General features: G+C 50.3%; 6 protein-coding genes across 6 annotated transcripts; 1 reads left to right on the top strand and 5 right to left on the bottom strand.

The window, feature by feature from the left end:
• Positions 1 to 601: 601 nt before the first annotated feature.
• On the bottom strand, positions 602 to 1,848 carry N7533_005498 (ceramidase; the record flags this gene model as incomplete). Its single annotated transcript, XM_057102148.1, has 4 exons — positions 602 to 788; positions 866 to 1,382; positions 1,486 to 1,672; positions 1,759 to 1,848. The coding sequence occupies 4 exons, from the start codon at positions 1,846 to 1,848 to the stop codon at positions 602 to 604; spliced, it is 981 nt and encodes a 326-aa protein (XP_056961778.1).
• A 664-nt stretch (positions 1,849 to 2,512) lies between these two features.
• On the top strand, positions 2,513 to 3,569 carry N7533_005497 (putative mitochondrial carrier protein; the record flags this gene model as incomplete). The annotated part of the gene is made up of 2 exons (XM_057102147.1): positions 2,513 to 2,564; positions 2,641 to 3,569. 2 exons carry the CDS (start codon positions 2,513 to 2,515, stop codon positions 3,567 to 3,569), a joined length of 981 nt encoding a protein of 326 aa, XP_056961777.1.
• Positions 3,570 to 4,226: 657 nt separating this feature from the next.
• Positions 4,227 to 5,964, bottom strand: N7533_005496 (uncharacterized protein; the record flags this gene model as incomplete). Its single annotated transcript, XM_057102146.1, has 3 exons — positions 4,227 to 4,433; positions 4,494 to 4,559; positions 4,627 to 5,964. 3 exons carry the CDS (start codon positions 5,962 to 5,964, stop codon positions 4,227 to 4,229), a joined length of 1,611 nt encoding a protein of 536 aa, XP_056961776.1.
• Positions 5,965 to 7,114: 1,150 nt separating this feature from the next.
• On the bottom strand, positions 7,115 to 8,539 carry N7533_005495 (glycosyltransferase family 91 protein; the record flags this gene model as incomplete). Its single annotated transcript, XM_057102145.1, has 1 exon — positions 7,115 to 8,539. The coding sequence occupies one exon, from the start codon at positions 8,537 to 8,539 to the stop codon at positions 7,115 to 7,117; it is 1,425 nt and encodes a 474-aa protein (XP_056961775.1).
• Positions 8,540 to 9,651: 1,112 nt separating this feature from the next.
• N7533_005494 (putative prefoldin subunit 1) lies at positions 9,652 to 10,250 on the bottom strand (the record flags this gene model as incomplete). Its single annotated transcript, XM_057102144.1, has 3 exons — positions 9,652 to 9,817; positions 9,949 to 10,115; positions 10,221 to 10,250. 3 exons carry the CDS (start codon positions 10,248 to 10,250, stop codon positions 9,652 to 9,654), a joined length of 363 nt encoding a protein of 120 aa, XP_056961774.1.
• A 1,650-nt stretch (positions 10,251 to 11,900) lies between these two features.
• On the bottom strand, positions 11,901 to 13,507 carry N7533_005493 (HMG-box domain-containing protein; the record flags this gene model as incomplete). The annotated part of the gene is made up of 3 exons (XM_057102143.1): positions 11,901 to 13,163; positions 13,223 to 13,273; positions 13,340 to 13,507. The coding sequence occupies 3 exons, from the start codon at positions 13,505 to 13,507 to the stop codon at positions 11,901 to 11,903; spliced, it is 1,482 nt and encodes a 493-aa protein (XP_056961773.1).
• Positions 13,508 to 20,704: the final 7,197 nt, after the last annotated feature.

Below are 20,704 nucleotides of genomic sequence, written 5' to 3'. Positions count from 1 at the left end.
TTGAGTAGGAGAGGAGAGACATATCCTGTACATACAAAGCCGATCTGTTCATCTAGAACTTCTTTTAGATTGCACTACGGAGTCAGCATCAGCGTTAGAGAACACGAAGGGGCTAAGCCAAGTCTTTTTGACATCTTATTTAATATCTAAAAGGTCTACATCAACGGCATATCACAACTTCAACCTTGGAAAAGAACCCCAGACAAAGTTGATTCTTTTTATCTCAATTTGTATCGTAGGGATGTGAATACAGTATAATCAAGGAAGCGGGTCAAAATCAGTTCAAAGAAAGCAGCAACCAAGAGTCCTACTCCCGTCTATAGCAACAATGCACCACACGCCACGTTTCTTCCTGCGCAGCTAGCGAGATATTTCTAAGGCCAGCAAGTTTTTCGTCACCAGGACGTAGGATGTCAGACGAGCTCAAGGAGAAACCAAGCAACCCTCGGCCAAGAATGGTGGTAAGAATGGGGACGGAAGCCAGGGTCGAGAACGGGCGAGGGTAAAGATTCATTCCACGCTTTCCAATGGATCATCACATTTCGGCATTTACTAGCAACAAATCAAAACGGACGGTATGTTTCAACCGTGCTTTTCGTGTTCAGATGGACTTTTTAGCTGGAGGAGCAATCCCGTTTTCGGATACCGCGGTGGTACGAATCACCTCAGGGATGTGCCAGACCCGCGCCCAGCGCAGATGATATTCATCTTGTTTGTTGTTGAGGCAATGTCGCAGCCAGATACCCCAGACGATGTACATGTACGCACCGATACCGGTCATGATGTGCCTACGAGATAAGCACGAGTTAATTAAAAAGAATGGCAAGAATGAGAAGCTTTAAAGGACTTGAATGCTTGCACGTACCACCAACCATGTCCCTCCAAGAATATCCCCCACGGTAAACCCACCGAGTGGCGCCACCGGCGGATCTGGGGACAGAACTGGTTGTCCAGGTTCCAAATGAAGAACCCGCCCAAGAACATAGTAAGACCATAGCCAACCATGAGCCACATGGTCTTGAGAGTCTTCAGATCGCGCACGTTCTCGTAGTTCTGGTGCTCTTTCGACGGAACCGGTAGGCCCTTTTTCTGGCGTTCTAGACGATCCTCCTCGCGCGAGTGGCGCCATTTAGGGCGCAGGGTCGTTTCCATGGTGTGCATGCTGCGGACGACAACGACGAAGGTGAGGAGCGCGTAGGCATTTTGATGGAACACTGGGTCTTGGAGATAGTGGTAGTAGAGGGTGATGAAGACGGCTAGACTGGTGAGGGCAACGGCGAGAGATACACGAAAAGCCACAGAGCGTCGGTAGGAAAAAGATGCGTATGCCATCAGACAGGTCGTGTAGATCATAGACAGCTCATCTACTAGCTGCATGGGATCTGCAAGGGATTTCAACAGTTAGGTGTCTGTCTGCAGCTCAAAAGAGACCACACTCCACCTTGGAAGCAGGCATGGTCTCGGGGGGATTTTCCAAGGACATACATTTGAGGGTAGAGTGGAAAAGGAAGCTTCCAGTACCGACTACCAGATATCCCCATAGGGCGACGGAGAAGATCTGGTCATGTTGATTGCGGCGACAGCTGAGAAGGCCCTTGACACCTAACCACATAAATAATAGGTTTGTGAGAGTGTTCACGATCTCAGCAGAGTAAACGGTAACATAGTAGTCCTAATCAAGGGTGGGATAATTAGTCCGGGGACTCCGGTAGAAGGCCAAGCTGCAAGCTGTCGCATAACAGTAAACATGTTACATACCTCTTCGCACCAGTTCAAAGTAGAAGTAACAGGACTCCAGAAGCCAGGCTTCGCCCGTGGATACGGGATATGAGGTAGAGGCCACCGCATTTTGAAAGGGTCTATAAGGGAAGAACCAAAGTGGTGACAAAATGACAAAACAGAAAAGGGCAGAGCAGTGGGCAGGTGGTCGACCATGACGTCGCATCCCACTGGTCCAATTGCGCACTGCTGATTGGCGCCAGCGGCTCTCCGTGACTTGCCGGTTGCGGTGAACTTGAGACATTCTGAGTATTCTGAGTATTATGGTGATATTATGTGATAATTATGTGTTATGATTATATTATTTATAGTTTACTTATAGATGGATATGATTATATCACGGACTATGGTCAATAAATGTCCTAGTCTATGGTATCTTATCGATACCGAGGTCGAGCCGATCCGATGACTTCACCCCAACTTGACTTCCCCATCAACGCCCAGCGGTCAACCCCCGACTCTCAACTCTTGTCTTAGACCACCCGTCTAGGCCATTCCTGTCCTCTCCATACCGCACCGTTTCCTGCTGGCTCCGCCTATCTCAATTCCGATCCTCCAATCTCCCTCCATTCTCCTCGCCGTATGCGGTGAACCGGAAAACTTCATTCGTCCACCCATCACAACTCCGACTCCGATGCCAGTCAATTCGATCCCCAGTTACTCATCGCCTCGATAAACCGTCTCCCACCAATTCACAACCGCTGGGGGCCTCGCGGAAGCTGGCATTGAAGCAATGTCGAATAACAGCGCCTTAGTGCCGCAGGTCAAGACTGGTACCTCTAAATGTACGCCCGCTGCAATGCCTTACCTCGCGCATACCCATGCAATAGCTCCACGCTAATATTCAGCCTCAACCCTCAGCATCCAAGACCGTCTTCCATTTCGCCGCTGGTCTCTGTTCAGGCCTCACATCCTCCATCCTCCTCCAGCCCGCCGACCTTCTCAAAACGCGAGTCCAGCAATCCGGACACGGCGCCACCCTCCTGCCAACCCTCAAGACAATCCTCGCCTCTCCACATCCCATCCGCTCATTATGGCGCGGCACACTCCCCTCAGCCCTTCGTACCGGCTTCGGCTCAGCCCTATACTTCACCAGCCTTAATGCTCTACGCCAAACAGTCGCCCAAGCAAACACCCACACCGTCCTCCCCAACTCAACAACACATTCCTCCTCCGCTCTCCCCAAACTCTCCAACTCCGCCAATCTCGTCACCGGCGCCATCGCCCGCGTCGCCGCAGGCTTCGTCATGATGCCCGTCACTGTCCTCAAAGTCCGCTACGAATCCGACTACTACGCCTACCGCAGCCTCGTCGGCGCCGGCCGCGACATCGTCCGCACAGAAGGTTTCCGCGGCCTATTCGCAGGATTCGGCGCAACGGCAGCCCGTGATGCCCCCTATGCCGGTCTCTACGTCCTCTTCTACGAGCAACTGAAGCGAAGACTTGCACCCGTAGCCGTGAAGGACTCAAATAGCGACGCACCGGCCCGGTCATCTTCTCCGTCGATCAATTTCGTCTCCGGTGCAGCGGCGGCCGGTATTGCTACGGCCATCACGAACCCGTTCGATGCGGTCAAAACCCGTCTGCAGCTCATGCCTGCCAAATATGGGAACATGGTCCGCGCGGTGCGCATCATGATACATGAAGATGGCATGCGCAGTCTTTTCGGTGGACTGGGACTGCGCATGGCTCGGAAGGCGTTTAGCTCGGCCCTTGCGTGGACGGTGTATGAGGAGCTTATTCTTCGGGCGGAGAAGCGGTGGGCGGAAAAGCCTGAGATGGGCTTGTAAATTTTTCATGGATTTGTTTGTATCACTATTTGATATCTTGTATTAACAGCTCAAAGTCTCAGCTCCAGCCTGCGGTCCATTATTTCTCGACTGCGCATATTGCATCCGGCGTTGATATTTACGAAAGGAGAAGGAAGAAAGATTTGTTCTTGACTTTTTTTTGTTCGGAACTGCATTTTGCTTGTTTGTGTCTGGCTCATCAGGTATGGGGGGGAGGGGGAGGGGGTGAGAATGCTGCCAGTGAGAATCTACAACGCATGGAAGATCTCGAAACACATGTGGGAAGATAGATGTTTGAATAAATAGAATGGAGCGGCGTATGGATGCGATTGACATGACACACAAAGAAAGGCAACAGAAAGGATGGCAAAAACAGGTCATCAACTCATATCTCGTTACTGTACCACAGTAGTGACTGTCAGTTTCAAGAATCCCAACTCATAAGAGAAAAAGACAGCATAACAACAACACATTCAAAAACAGTTTGTCTGGGTCTCATAAATAGGCAGCGTAAAGCAAAGGCGAACCGTAGCCGAAGTATAAACCACGTTCTTCACAGATGATGAAAGACGATGGAAGATGGAAGATGGAAGATGCATACTGGGCCAAGGCGTATCCCAGTACGGAAGAAGACGACGAAGACGTGATAGATGAGATTTAGACGAACATAAACCGCCGGCCGGGGCTCTTCTTCCGCACCAGATACATCTTGTCCTTTTTGCGGTCATTGACCTTGAGTTCGGTTGTGGAGCTGGACGTCTGGGCAATGATTTTGCCCTCGCGAATTCGGCGGGAGTGGGCAAAGAGTTCTTCCTGGAAGTCCTCGGTGACCCATTTCTTGATGATGATGTAGTTGGAGTCGCGCTGTAGTAGAGGTTTAGTATTGGAGGAGGGGAGGACTGTTTGTATCGGGTTGCTGCTTACCTCGTCCCAGTCCCAAGGCAAGTTGTACGCCAACAAGGTTTCGGGGAGCAAGTGCTTCCGGTGAACCTAGTTGACATTAGGGTTAGCCAAGGTTCCAGTAGCTAGCACCGACAAGATCAGTAGTTCATCGTACCTTGATCCAAGTGGTTTTCGTCTCCTCAGTAATGGTCTTGTGCTCTTCGTGCTTGTGTTCCTCATGCTTCTTGTGTTCCTCCTTCTTATGTTTCTCCTTGTTGAGCATCTTCTCAATCTCTTCCTCGCTATATCCGTACTCGTGGCGCAGACGCTCACGGAATTCCTTATCCTTCTTTTCTTGGGCCTCTTTAGCCGCCTGCTTGGCCTTTTCCTGTTCCATCTTCCACTCATCGACGGCAGCCTTCTTCATGAGCATCTCCTTGTCCCTCTTCTCCTGCGCCGCCTTCGCCGCGCGAGCCTGTTCGTCCATAAACTCCTTCTTGAGCCTCTCACGCTCCTCACGCTCCTCCTTCTCACGAGCCATCTCCTTGAGTTTCAGCTCTTCCATCTTTTCCTTCAGCTCCTTGCGATCAGCAGCCTCCTTCTCCGCCTCCTCAAATCTCTTGAGACGCCATTCATGCTCCGCCTTACGGCGCTCCTCGGCGTTATGAGTTTCCTCCTCGAACTTCTTGAGCCGCCACTGGGCATCCGCCTTGCGACGCTCCTCTTCAAGCCGAGTCTCATCTTCAAACTTCTTCAAGCGCCACTGAGCATTCGCCTTCCGCTGCTCCTCCTCAAGGTGAGACTCTTCTTCAAACTTCTTCAAGCGCCACAGGGCATCCGCCTTACGACGCTCCTCTTCATTGTGAGACTTGCGCTCCTGCTTCTCAAGCTTGCGCAAGCGCTCGCTAATCTCATCCTCATACCACTCCTCCTCAGCACGGTGGCTGCGCAGCTCACGAGAATCACGCGGCGGCTCGACACGCTCGCGGTGTTTCTCCAGTTGCCGCTCCAGCCGCTCGATCTCCTGCTGCTGCTTGAAGAGCTCGAGGTCCTGGCGGTTGTCGTTGCGCTCGAGCAGGCGCTGCTCCATGAGGAGTTCCAGGTCCCGCTGTTGAGGTTGGAAAGGGGAGGCGTCGCGGGAGATTCCGCTGGCGGCGCGGCGGCGGGATCGGTGCACGTCTTCTTCGAAATCGTCGACGTCGATCACTTTGGATTGCTTCATCTTGGGCTTGCTGGCGGCGTTGTTATTTGAGCGCTGGGCTAGCTCGTTCACGATTGTGACTGAGGGGCCGGGGTCGCGCTCCCGACGACGATTCCCTCCTGTCGAGGCTGAGCGATACACTCGTGTCGCATGGGTCGTGGGTTGGAGGAAGGCGGCCGAGGCAACCTCCGGGCGGCGGTGGCGGGAGATAGAGCGGCGTCGGACTGAGGTGCGACCTTTACGACCGGTGATGGAGACATCGGTCTCCGAATAGTCGGTGTCATCGGAGTCGAAAATGAATTCTTGAGGCATTTTGGGCACGGTAGAATGTTGAATGTGGGGGAGGGTGGCGGATCGTGTTGGTGCTAATTGTCGGTCCTGATCTCAAGCGGTCCAAGCACAACACCTGAACACGAGGTGGGATGGGATCAGAAGAGGCGAGAGACGAGAAGATCCAGGTAGTGTGGGAAGGACCACAATCTAGAATAAAATATAAATAATGATAATTTAGGCAGGAAATGCCAGAAAAGATCAGTGTGGGGATCGGCGGGGGAGAGAGAAGAGGGACAAGTGGAAGAGGAGGGAAGAGGAAGAGATGAGGAGGAGGAGAGGAGGGGCTGGAAGGGTGGAAAAGGCTGAGTGACGACGGTATTTATTCGGGAAGATTACGAAAAGACTTTGACACCCAATCATTTGTAGTTCAGCCTCATCAACTGTCAGATTGAAGTGCGAGAATCTTGCATTTTTATGCTTCATGCCCCGCTTCTCCTTGCTTGAGCTGAGAGCCTCGTGGCTATTTAGTATACTATCATGAGTATACTGGTATTATACTCCATCTCCCCTCTCTCCCTCTACCTCACTCTTTTCCTCTCCCTTGCCACACTCTCCCCTGAATATTGAATGTAATTGTCTCATCTTCTTTACTTCCAAGGTTTTGGGCATAGAATAACATCATCGCCTCCAGCCACCGCTGCAGGGCCGCAGGGCTCCACTCTTGGGCCCAGGTCGTATTAGAACTGCTCCGTAATAGCACGGAGTACTGGACCAGTACTACTGGTACGGAGCACTGGAAACTCTGCGAATCGCCCAAGACCATCTCTTCTTTTCCATTATAGCCAGTCGCGGATTTCCGTCAAGCCTTTTCCTCCCGGGCGCTTCCAGCCCTAGTGAGCGCCTCTTGAGTCCAACCTTAGGAATCTGACAGCAATACCCCACCTTTGGTGGGCTGTCGTCTCGCACCAATAGGTGAACAGTGCTCAACTTGGACTTCAAACTTCCATTACCCCTTAGGCCGCTGTTTGGAATGAAGTCGGAATGAAGTCGGGCATCGAGGTAGGAACCAAGGGACGCCGTCGGCTGTTCCCGTGATGAACCCAAGGCACGCGTGACCCAATGATTCACGAGGGTCTTCTCTCGTACTTTTTGTACCTTTTCACTCTGTACTCTGCACTCTCTAATCTGCTCAGCCGCCATACTGCATGCTGTCATTCCTGGCCGCAACCACCGCACACCCGACCACATCGGCCCCCACAGCTGACCACCGTTGGCCCCACGGCTCACCGTCTGGACTGGCTGCCCTCCGCCACTCCATCAGGTACGGCTGCGACTGCACGAGCTGTGACACCCCGCGCATAGAAAGCACCTGCGTGGTGTGATCGTTCACGCTCAACGCAAGCTGCAGCAGATCGCGCCGATCCTGATCCCACCGCACAATCCCATTCGGTATCAGAATCTGGCCCTCAGTGCAGGGCGCTTCGCGCGCAGCTTCGTCCAGCACGGCTGTTCCGAAATCTAGCGCTTCGCTAGTGTACACGATATGGAACTCTGATCCGCTATTTGCGAGAATGACTAGTTCTGGGCGGTGGATGGAGCCGCTAGGGCTGGGGTTGCTGCTGCAGATGCCGTCCAGATGTGTGCGTGCAAATCCGACCCAGAGAGATATGTCTGGGTCTGACTCGTGGACTTGGATGAAGTTGGTGCTGCCGCGCATTTCACCTTGGACTTCCGGGTGGTCGTGGATCATTTTGGCGGGGAGTTCTTGCTTGAAAGTCCAATCACAGATGCCATGGCGAATATGGCAGCGCATAATGCGGAGAGGTTGCAGGCTGTAGATGAAGTTCAGGTGGCGACTGGGCTGATGATATAGGGAGGATTCCGAGTGGAAAAAAGGCGCCCAGTTCTTCTCTTCCAGTCTTTGCACTTCGCCCCGGATTGTCAAGGGATTGGTTGAGTTCGAGAATGGTCGATGCACCCACATCGCCCGACCCCCGTCTACCTCTTCGGAGAGCATGTTGAAAATGATTACAGGCTCAGCACCTAGGACCCCATCTTCGATAATCACTCGCGGGTCCTCAGGTCCGATGAATCTACTGTCCTCGTTCCAAGTAACGGGGATATCAAGCATGCGGGGGAAGGCAATGGGCTCCTCGTCCCAGTCGAGCGTATAGTTATCCAGGTGGTTCCACAGCGCGTCGAAGATACGCCCACGTAGGAAACTAATCGTTGGCTCGGTCAGAGTTCCCGAGGGATAGTAAATCACCCGAGTGACGACGATGTAAACCTCATACTCCGAAAGCCAAACCCCCGAACCAGCCAACTCAGCCCAATTCTCCGCGACAAAATCTTCCAGAGATAGATCCTGGCTCTTGAACGCATGATCAACTTGCGGATAACCCATCAAACCTTCAACGGCCAGCGTCAGATTATCCCGCAAAAGCAGACTCGGCAACACGCCTAGCGTGGCCGTATGCCGGCGCTCGTCACATTCAGCCGTCGATCTAGGGACACCATCATTATGGAATCCCGGTACAGCCAATCTTTCAAAATCCGGTTTCGCTGCCAGGGATTTCACCGCAGAAAGATACCGGTTCACGGAATCCGGTGTCATGGTAGGGACCTGGGCCGGTTAGCGGGGGGTGATCGAACGTCATTTCTTAATACCAGGTGATCGCCGCCATACCTGAACAGGCGTGAGATGCAGATAGGTCCTCAGCAGCCAAAACGCAAGAATGACGCCAATGGCGCTGGCGAGGACATGGCGTATTTGCCGGGGTTTCTGCCACATCTTCCAATTAGGGCTTGTTCTCGGTAGATACCACACATGTAGGGCTGTGCGAAGCCTAGCACATCCTGCGGTCTGGATTGGAGGGACGGTAGTGTGGCTAGTATGCAATACAGTAAAACAGGCAAAAGAGAACTAGAGATCTGGGCGATCCACTACTTAATATAAGAGACGTCTCCCATTTGCTCTGGTATGTTCATCATGCCTGAATTGGTTTAATAGACCCTTCCTGGTGCTGGCTCTTACTGACCGCTTATGGAAGCTCTCTTGTGCAAGGTGAAGACATGCGACTTTTATTCGTTGACCGTTCTGCATTCCTCGATCAATCCTATTCGCAGACGGTGGAATGTGTCAAAGCCCGCCTTCGGCGTGCGTGCATTCCACCCTATGCGGGTAGGCTCCGCTCGGCCCTGGCCCCACCGGCTGTCAACATCGACCCTTATGGCCAGGTGCATGATGACGATGCAAAGAGATAAAGACAATTCAATGAGGCCAATTTCCCTGATATTCCTGTTTATAAAGAATAGATATATAGGTTATCAAAGACAGTATGCGGTAGTCATGACTAATATTCTTTGCTTGTTCATTGTGCATACAATCAATTTCGAAAACTCCTGGGTATCCAAGTCGCTGTACACACAGAGCATCCATCCATCCAATCCGATGTCATCGAGGAAGCAAATAAAATATCAATCAGAATCTAAGATCTGACAATACTCCCTCGACTCATCTTCCTCGGCCATACTTGCCCAGGCTTTTGATTTTTTTCGAAGAGCCCTCTCCGGTCTCTAATCAGACCCCGGACTATAAATTCGAATCAAGTACCAATCATTGTAATAATATGGCTGTTCGTCTGACAACAGTTCGTACTCAGATTCCCATCCTGCGCTGCGTAAAGGCCCCGATAGCACTGCTTCTGGCTCTCTTTCTCAACCGACCTATACCCTGCCAGACTTGAGAATCTGCTCCAGATTTTCCTGGCTGTTTTTGTGTGTAGTCTCGTGGTAGTGCAGCTTCTTCTCCAGGTTGGTGATTTCTGTGGAAGCCTCGGAGCTCTCGCGAGTGAGGCGCTTGTTGACGGTATCGATGGGGACATTGACGAACCTAAAGCGTATGATGAGTACCATTCCAAAGAAGAAGAAAATAGCGAAAAAAAGCAACAGGATCAATAGGTCCCGACAATGAATTCTTTGCAAGCAAAGAAGCGGCAGATAAGATGGGAAGAAAAAACATACATCTTGCCCACGCCTTCGTATACCCTCGTTTCCAAGGGCAATTCCGACAACTCTTTAGAGGTCAACTGCAGCATGCGGATATCGCGTTGCTTGGCTGTCATTTGTGCTTTGGTGATGCCCATCTGCTGTTGCGAAGCAAGGGCGCGTGTCTCGATCTCTTGCAGGAGCTACGGGCGCGTTTGTTAGCAGCTCGATTGGGTTGGTTGGGGCTCTGCCCAACGGTGTGCGTGACCATTGGGCTGGAGCTGGGCTCGGAGATACTCGTTGCGTACCTTCTGCAGGGCTTCATTGGGAATCGACATCTTGTTGGTTGGTCGTGATAGCTTTTGGAATTCGTGGAGGGGGGAGGTGCGGGGCAAGGTGTCGGAGGAGAGGGCGGGTTTTTGGGGTGGGTTTGCGTTCCTGCCTGGGATCGTTCGGGGCAGATGGAATCGAAATCGATGAAATGCGATTGCAGTAACGAAAGGGCCGAGGGAATCGAGTGTCGACGATGGCGTCCAGCCTTGGTCGTCGCTTTGGCGGCTTTGGCGGTGGGCCAGACTGAGGGCGGTGAGAGTCTACTATGGCTATGGGCCCGACTTAGGGCAAGGTCCAGGCAACCGTTGTTGCATTACAAGTTGATATGTTTTCTTGCTGTGTCAGATCATTGTGTTTGATTTTTACTGTTATCTACGTTATTGTGAATTGTTTGAACTGTCTCTCATTCCGTTTAAGGTCATTTTGGCTATTTGAGAATTTTAACATAATGCAATGTTTGGCCATGGCTAGTCATCACTTTGCGCCACTGGCTTGAAGAATCATTTCTCGTTTTACAAAGACTTCCGAAAGACGATATTCTACTAATTATATTATATTAATGATGAGTCCATGTGATAAATCTTAGAAAATATGAATAGGACTTCCTAGGATAGGACAAAGGCTACAGTTGCGAGCTAGCAGTCTTTATCTGAATACAATCTAGCGCTTCACATTTGGTCAATCGTTTCATTGTTCTGAATACATTTAGGAGATTTTCCTGATGTATCCTTGGTTATTGAATACTCTTTCGGGAGCAGAAAGATAGAAATATTACAATTTGCGTAGTCAATGAAACTAAGCGGTGGGCTTTTGGCCTTTGTTGACAATTATTCATCGTCCAAGAAGAGTTCAAGAAGGTGGAGAAAGCGAACCAGATCATGGAAAGTTGGTTTTTTGAAAGGAGTGACACAATAATCGAATTAAATTTATGGTACTTCCATACTTGCAAAAGTTTAAAGGGAAATTACCGTAGAAAGATAACGGCTCAATGAAGATCAAAGATTGACAAAGCCAATTTTATTTGCTTTCCTTTTTTTTATGTTTTTCTCTCCGGTAAATGTATTCACCCAACAGTCTCAATATTCACCTCTGCAAGGACAAAAGGAAATCGAGTTCCAACAAAGAAGGAGAACACAAGTAAATTGCATGTGCATTGAAAAGAAATAGACACTATTCCACCCGCCTCTTTAGGTACCAGAAATCTAAAACGTAGAAGCACAAGAGCCCATCCATAAATCTAAGAATCATGCCCAGCACTCCAAGCAGATAAAAACCGACATGATGCCACCCAGGAAGTAAGAACGATTTAGAAAGGGATACAGAAAGGGTAAAGAGACAACGTCAAAAATGGATGTACAAACTGTGGGATACAAGGAGATATCATAATGGAAACAGAAGACAAAAAAGCTGACGACGAAGATCTGAGGGGAATAAAGAAAGGAGAACCAAAAAGCAACGAAGGAATGAAACAAACAAAAAAGCAAAAGCATCCAATTGTCCATGACGCCAAAGCGCCTAAACTCCCAATTCCGTTCGGGCTTTATTCCACAAAGCTCGCCGGCGTAACTAACATCTGAAACAAGCGGTGCTTGGCCAGGAATTGAATGTAAGTCAGCCTCATTAGATGTGCCATTCGGTAGATATGGATCTTTTTTTCATGAGTCGTCTCCGATCATGGGTATCGTCCTCCTGTTAGTATACTTTAAAAGCTTGAAGTAGGGGGGGTTATCTATGTATTCCCATGACCCTCCCATGTAAGCCTTCGGGCTAGAGTGACCAGAAGGCATCGAGTTGGAGATGTAACCGCCATCTTCAAAACCGTAGATGTGAGCCGGCGACATGACTCCATGTTCATAGGTGGTCGGAGGATTCTGGCTGTACTGCAGCAGCTGCGGGTCCATGTGTTCATTGCTGATAAGGATTGGAAGAGACTGAGAAGTTTGGCAGAGATCGTCATGACTACCACCCGGAATTCCATTGATTCCGCTGGGCATATCATTGGACAGATCCTGCAGTCCGTGGATATCGCTGTCAAAGCTGGCGCCTTGGAGCATGTCGGGGTGGATCGTGGACAGGCTGGTTGGGAGGCTTTGCGAGGGGAAGCTCGTGTTCCAGTTTGCATCATAGCTTGATGTGAGGGTTGGTGGGAGGCCATGGTAGCTTTCGAAGGGGCTTGAGGATCGGCTCGATATCTCAAAGCTCTGCGTGCGGCGATGCAGATAAGGTGGTGCCAGTGAGAATTCAGGCTCAAGTTCATCCCAGTCAGTAGGACTACCCATATCACCAGCTGCTGAGACAGAAGAGCGAGGAGGGGTAAGCTCAATTTCTGTTCGTCGTGCGACTCCGGTGTCTTTTTTGGGCTGGAATTTGTATCCGGGGAAAGCGACTGCATGGTTTGATCGCTCAATGCGCGACCATTCGTTGAATCGACCTTTGAAGGATTCCGACTCCAGCCGCCAACTCGCACCTATAGCCCTGGAAATCTCTTGGTGGTTTTCCATGCCCAGATACTCCTTACAACGAGCTGTGTAGGCAGATCGATAAAGCATAAATGCATTCATGGGGCGAGCAACTGCCTTGTTTCCAGCCAAACCTCTCAGTCTGGCCTCTTCGAGCCGAGCCGGTGTTGGTCGGTTCACATGGGCCTCCATATCCCGGACTGGGACATCTGTGAAATGGGCGGTAATCTCGGACAGGGGCCCTGGAAGGGCGATTCTTGTCTTCGTTCCACTTGCAGTGTTTCTGTGGCCACGGCCACGTTTCTCTTTTGGGGAGCGAATGGCTCTGGCTTTGCTTCTGGCTGAGCTCTTTCGAGGTGGTGACGGCGAGTATGGGGGTGATGCAGATTGAATCCTCATTGGAAGATGTGCCCCCATGATGTGTGGAGTATGAGCCTGGTTATTAAGCATTATTGGGATCTATATATTCAATGTTCATTAGTATGGAGAGATGCTTTCAGGCAAGGGAAATGGCTTACCGGGTGCGAAGTAGGGATGTGCTGGTAATATTGTGGGGGAGAGCCGTAGAGCTGGTAGATATTGTTAGATAGGTTTCTCTGAGATATCGACACAACATGGCAAAACTTGGAACTCACCATCTGGTGTGGTGGAGTGCTTGGGTCAAACTCTGCAACCATCGGAAATTGCTCCATGCTGTTGTCAATCAGGCCGTATGTAGATGGGTAGACAGGGCGGTAATCTCCTTCCGATGAAGCAGGTGGTGAGGGAAGAAGGGTTGAATCCTCTATCTTTTGACTGGCCATGATGTGATGAGTGGGATGTGGAGGATAACAAGCCAGGAAGTAAAGAAAAGGAGGATCTGATCTGATGGAGATACCCGGGAATCTAGTAGTTGATTTCAAAGATCCGCAAGTATAGCTCTCAAGCAGCGAAGATGGAAGAGAGATGGAGGAAGACTTCCAGAAAGAGGAAAGAAGGAGAAGAGAGAAGAAGGGGATATGGCGTTAATGTTGAGGGACTGCAAAGAGGCGGTCTCGCATCTACCTGTGAAAGGAACAACACGTTCTCAAACAAGCCGGGAAGATGAAGGGCCAAGTGAGACAAGCAGGAGAGTCAGAGACCAATAAAGGACGGGAGGTACCCGAGAAGAATGTTGAAAGGGAAGAACTAAGAAGAAAGTATAGTTCGAGAGATGAGGTCCACCAGGCGGGGCGGGTGAATAAATAAGAAATTTCTCAGGATCTCTTTTAATGTAGAAGAGGAAGATGAATTGAGAAGAAAGAGAGTGGAGAGAAGAGCAGGCGAGGAGGGGTGGTTTAATGGGAGCTGCGGCAGAGGCCCGTTGCTCATGCTTGCAAACACCCGCCAGAGAGGCTGAAACGGCGAAGTGAACCTGGATACCATACGATGGCGTGAATCTATTTTGTCTAGGCGTGTCCTAGCGCGGGTTCATGCAATTAGAATTCTTTATTTTTAATTTAATCATGATTTTTTATTTCTCTGTATCAATTTATTTTGCCTCTTTTTGAACCAATTTCACACTTAACCAAATTTGGCGATCGAGGGGGACCCCCTTCTCCACTCCGGGGGGGAGCACACTGGATGGCCCCGGGGAGACGCACTTGTATCGTGCCCAGGTAATGAAGGCTTGGCGTTTCTTTCAATCGAAAAATAGCCATTCAGCCGTTTTTTACCATTGGTCTATTTTTTCCTTCTTTTTTTGATTCGTCAACCCATGAATTTTTTTTATGCTTTGGGCCTCTTTCTTTATCTAGCATACATTTCATTCTCCCCGATCAACATGGCTCAGCCCTTCCATACTATGACACCTGCGCTTTGTACTAATTTTGGACAAAAGACATAGATGGCATTGCCTCAATTGTGGGGTTTTGGGGAATTCCAAGAAGAGAGAGTTGAGTGTAGGAAGAAAGGAGAAAAAGAACACGAACAGAGAATTAATGTTGAGAACAATATAGAAATTCCCATCTACTCTACTAGTAGAGGGAGGGGGGTATGATAGTTCCCTGTACGAACGACCATGGGCAGCCTCTTTTTTTTTCTTTCTCAATAAAAAAGAAAAAAAACCTCCCCCAAGGCTTGTTCCACGGCTTCTAGGGATGTCATAGGTCAGATGGAAATTCAAGAAGGGGAAAGACCGGGGGTATCGAGATTGGTGGATCTTTCGGATACTTCCCCAGTCATACTCCGTACTGAGAAGACTAACCCTACGGTTCTGACAAGGGGGGGGCTAACTAGGCGAGGCTTGAGTCGTACTTGGAGGAGGGGGGATAATGGCGCCTACGCTACCACAAAAAGCAATCCGTAGTGAACAGCAAGCGGTAATTTCGGATGATGCAAGCACCCTGATGAGGTTATGCATCCAAGTAAATTTCACATCCACACTTATTACTAGACCTGTCTGTGAAATTGGGATATATTTCGTGTGATAAAGTCTGTCCTCTTGGAGAAATAATCAATTTGCTTTATTCTTATTTGGGATTGAACCCGTAGCTCCTCATTTCTGCCGAAGCCCCAGCTGATGGGGTCGTGGTAGGGAAGTCGAGGAACGCTAAGGGAATGTGCCAATGACGAATGGCGATAGTCTTAGAACTGCCCCAGTCTGCAAGTCATTGTATTCAACGTCAGAATTTTGGGAGACAGGGCTGTAATTCACAATACGGTATTTGACTGGAGAACTAGCTAGTTCCTGGAGACGCGCGATGTTGATGGGAGAGGCCCTGTTTTCGAGGCACAGCTGGCCATGACGCTTCTCCCCTACAGGTCGAACCACTGATTCAGCGACTCATTGTGTATCATCTATGAGCTCCCTCACAGGCCCAGGGCTCGGTGGCTCCGCGGCTCTAAGTAACGTTCCAGATCACAATCGATGCCAAATGGCATTTGACGGAGTTGTCTATCTCGGCCTCTAACCATGGTTTTCTCCCAGAGGCGGCCGTAACGAGGCAAATCATACCTCGCGGCGGTGAGGAGAGGGGAGGGGGGAGTGATTGATTTGGCCCCGACAATGATGTCGAGCATAAGAAATGAATCTCGGGGACCATGCTCCGTAGAACCCCGCGAGTGGGGCGAGAGCATGGGCCGTCCATCTCCGCTATACTAGCTTGGTGGAGATCGATCACTCCTGATCGACGTGGGTCGCCCAGTCACGTTCATGCGCCACCTGAGCAGTGATTGGCGTAAATAAACGGACTGGTTACTTACATATGACACGCTTGCCCTCGTTTGGTCTTAGTGGCATTTCCCGTTTGCCTATCGCGGAGAGGAGAAGACTATCAATGTTCGAATGATATTGGACCGAGAGTTTGGCGTTCGGCCCTATTAGATTTCGGCCGAGGACGTACGAACATCAACTTCGGTCGTCCAGCGTCGACTCGATATTCACACTGTCACTTGGCAGTTGGCATAAATTCTACGGAAAGCAGAACTGCATAGTTTTCCAAGGTAGTTCGGGATTATTTTTTCTTCATACTAGTAGTACTAGTAGGTTGAACGTGACCTGCGGCGTCTAGCGCTACCAGGATCGACTTCGCCGGATTTGGCTAAGGCAAGGCAGTATCGACAACCCCTGTACATAGTAATCTTTCTTGCACTGTTTGGATGTTTTTGTTTTCAAGTTTCTGCTTCGTTACACCCAGCTCTACTCAGGAACAGACTAGGGTTGCGGTGAGCCCTGCAACATAAGTGGATGAACCTCTGGGGTTAGTTCGATCGCAATCATCGCCCCTAGTGGCGCCCTCACTTGCGCCCGGCCACGTTTTTTGATCCCTGTGATACTCCACCGTGAGATATTTCTTTGTCTGTCCGGTATTTGCAAGGAACATGGTGAACTCTGCTGCCATGTGGCCCTACCAGGATGGGGGGCGCAGAGGGGCCCCTGCAGCAGGGTGTGCACTCCCGAGTAAAGTGGCCACAGAAGACTGGAGGACGAGTCCCAAGCCATACGCTTCTGCCGGGATGGAAATCCTTCTCGCTGAGTTTATCTGGTTTCCCTCTCCGGATGTACCTCTTCCGTAGTAAGAACTCTACTACATATACTACCCGGGGACCTGCAGTGGTTCGACAGGAGTCACGAACTAATGCTGAGCCTCCAACATTAGATATTTCTCTAGTACGTGAGAATGCCATGACTCCCATGCCTCAACGCCTCCTAACAAACAACTCCTCCTTCTCTTTGGTTCTTCTCGCCTAGAATGATTTCAAATTACATCTCTTCAGCCAGTGAGCGACTGTCCGGGAGGTTATGGTGGAGGGCACAGGCCTTCCGACCCAGAACTCAGCATTTACAACCCTGTAGGTTCCCCTCTCGCTGTGGAGGAGAAAGAAACGCGATTGACAGTAAGGATAAGCCGCTGGTAGTTCCCGTAAGCATGCCCACATCTACCTACTCTGGCGGTATATCGGTACCACTGTCATTGAAGAGCATCAGCTCATGAATGTTGAAATAGGTACTGTATACGGCATACCAAAAACAGCATCCTCCAAAATAGATTCTGCGAGATCCTTGCACGAATTCCCAGCCATAGCCACCAGTTTCATCTGACCGTAACTAATTATGGGGTCTTTGCCTCGGGCTCATGGTCCTAACTTCCAAAACATACTTTCCAGGGTAGCCTCGATTATTCAGGGATGTTCATTCATGCCATGGCAAAACCTTACAGTGGTTATACTGGTCTACTCTACCAAAGATGAAGAACGATCTTCATAGCCCGGTGGATCTATCGGGGAGCTGCCGTCGACATTGCGGGTCTACCATGGGATGGCTCCATTTCAAGGCCCCGCCGCAACGTGCTCATCGCTTGGGCCCTCGATTTAGACTCGAGATGGCATCCTTGCTAACTTGGTTTTAATTCCAAGCCTCCCTACACCATATAAGGCTCTTTCTACTTCTGCCCGGGAAGCCATTTTTGTCACGCTGAAGGGTATTACGGGAGGTCCTACCGTTCAAACCGCGTGAAAACCCACTTGGAAAGCCGAGTCTAGCGAACATCCCTGCGCTTCTACGGCCCTAAGAGGTAGGAAATTCTGGCCCTACATCGCTCGGATGATATTACTCGTGCGTTTGGATCAATGGACCCCCGCTTCTCGATGAACCATCGTTCGGTTTCCGGGATGCTGCTCTCGAGCCCTACCATGATCTCCGGGTTATAGCCCGCTCCCTGTCATATTCCATTGACATCCCGGTTAGTCGCTACGGGAACCTGCCAAGGCTCACAATCTATCCCTGTATTCGCTGTCTCGGGGATCATTCTAATCTGTCCCCTGTCGGACTAGTACATCAATGAGATTCAGTGAGAAGGATGGGGCAAAGCAGGCGCCACCTTGACCAAGCCCTCATACTCTGACAGCCTCCTTTTCTGAAAGAATCTTTCACAGTCAAATTTCCAGGCACGGAGGGTCGGAGGGTCGGAGGGTCGGAGTTGATAGAAAAGTGAAATGCCTCGTCGTTTCTCTTGGCCTGATTCCCATCTACCCCAATGGATCTTCCGTGGCCGAAATCTGTGAATCATTTGATGACCATGAGAAACCTTGGAATGCTTTCCTCTGCTTTGCATCTCACTACCCATTCCTATTTAGTACATCCATGCAGTAAAGAAAAAAGTACCGTACGTCGAGTTGGATACCGCATGTATAGCTGCAGTTCCAGAAGCTATTTCCTAAACACCTTCTCTTCTAGGAGCTCACCACGTGTTTTACAATGGAGGACAGAGAAACCAACAGCGATACCAGTCTGACGATTGGTTCCAGAGGCGAGGATCATCTGCCAACAGGCACAGTCAATCTGCACCAGAGCGGCTAGCGCGTATCTTCATATCCTGTCTTCTTATTGACTGGGTTCCGGGCCTGTCGGTGTGCCTTCCACCCTGCAGGCCCGCAGACCGTTGATTCTTCTCCTCGTTTTTCCTGGTGGAACGCGCTCGCCGATCTTGTCAGACCAGTCCGGGGCCAATAGTCTTTTTAATGACTGTCGATCCTCATGTCATAGGCCACGATCACTGTCATGAATTGACCAGATGCCGCCCGAACAGGTAAACGGAGACATCCTTCTTCCCTAGCGCGGTATTGTACCTGAGATTACACCGTCCATCTGGCGAGGAATTCGCCAGGCAGCTGCCATTTCTCCCCGAGAGACCTTTCCCTGCTTGAATCTGATGTAATGATGCATTACGTATCCTTTCCATCAATCCACTTCCTGGCGCCCACACATCGCATTTGCTTGTTAACCCGTGCGAAGACCAGTCGCGCTCAGTCAGGTATGATGATCGAATAATGATCCTCAACTTGGGTACGGAAGATAGATGTGGCATGCGCGGGGCAGAGTTAGAGGCAGAAGCAGTTGGGTAGCCAGTGGTTGAGACCACCGCGATCCATGGATGACAATTTTCGTTGACTCGGAGAAGTTAACGCAAGGAAGGAACGCCAGATCACAACTGACTCGTGTTGCACCGCAAGCGGGAGAGCAACTAGCACGAGAAAGGGGGAGAAATGAACGCATCATGTCTCCGATACGAAGCATGTAATACACCCCAGAAGGGTTAAGACCAAGGATATTATCATGTCAAGGCACAGTTAATTTTCCCTTTTCGTCTCCGGTCTTGGCCGACTTTTAGCTTCCACATCGCTCGCAGGTCACGCAGGTCATTTGGCCCGGAGAGGCCGAGCCCTACTAAGCTCTAAGCTCTGAGTGGAGACAAGGGCTGTCCCGGTGAAATGTATTTTCTAAGCACCATGGTACGGATTACAAACTATGTACTATGTCCGCTATGGGCAATTTCTCATCACATTTCCCCGGATTGTCAAGTTCTGTCCTTTTCTGCCCTACGTGAACCTTCTCAAAAACAAAACTATCAGCAAACTTTGCTTCCGCGGAGGAATGAGGGAAGCTATGACATGTTTTTCTGGTCTCCAATCTCATCAATGAACCTCCGAGCTGCCCCGAACAATCGAGCAGGGAGGCGATCCACTTCTTCGGAGGGGCCGAACGAAGGTATGGTTACCTTTTCGGTGCCGCTTCATACCGGGCTCGGGTGATGGACGCCCGATACTCAACTTAAGAGACTGCCAGTGTCTCAGGTCCTGTTTCCCCTCTGCTTCAGTGGCAAGGCTTCAAGAGACCATCAGGGGCGAAGATCTAAGGGATATCTCCCCGATCCCCTATTTCCGGCCTACTATTTCGACGTCAGTTTGGCATAAACCGGTTGCCTTCCCTGTCCCGGACGATCACGATGATCCAGACAACTGAAGGCAGTCGAGTCAGGGGGCGCTCATTACCAGTAGATAGCTTAGAACTTGACGGGACCGAGCCATGGTAGACCGGACTCCGTAGGGCCACGCAGTAGGATATAGCGTAATGTAATTTATTCCATACGGCGTAGTAAAGTCTTGAGTGCAGAGTAGAGACCTTATAGTATGAGTACACTCCAGTTTCCGCTCTCCTCGTACTCCGTAGACTCTCCTTCGTATTCCGCAAAAGGCAGGAGCCTGACGATAGCTTCAAATAAGGAACACGAGTGAATGCGATTGTCCCTAATTCACCTCCTGTGATGGTTCGCCAAACTAGTTTCTATGAAGCTCCTGGTGAAATTCCTGCAGCGGCTGGTGTTGACCATGACAAATACCTTTTTACACCCTTGCCATATCCTACCATTTGCCGCTCATATGTCAGACTAGGCGAATTAAGTGGGGATTAGTCGCGTGGCTAGATGCGTCGGGCACAGCTCAACGCCCTTGATTGTCTTGGCGAAAATGGAAAGCAGCATAGTGAATTTGAGTTGGACACAGTTTCTTGCGTCAACCAATGCCTTGACCATGATCTTCCCGTGGCAGCGCACGCGCCCTGAAACTTCATCAGTGGCCGACCGAGACAGGCGGGCCCACCGATGAAGATGAGCTGCATGAGAGCACGGAGTGGAGTCCGTGTGGGGTCTGGTATTTAAGGGAAAAGGAAGGGGACGGGAACATAAGGACTAATCGTTTTAAAC

The sequence above is a fragment of the Penicillium manginii genome (assembly GCF_028828005.1).
Source record: "Penicillium manginii strain IBT 31320 chromosome Unknown utg000004l:1.0-7231830.0:1.0-7236170.0, whole genome shotgun sequence".
Classification (NCBI taxonomy): Eukaryota; Fungi; Ascomycota; class Eurotiomycetes; order Eurotiales; family Aspergillaceae; genus Penicillium; species Penicillium manginii.
The sequence above is the reverse complement of the archived record's forward strand: the minus strand, read 5'-3'. Positions and strand labels throughout refer to the sequence as shown.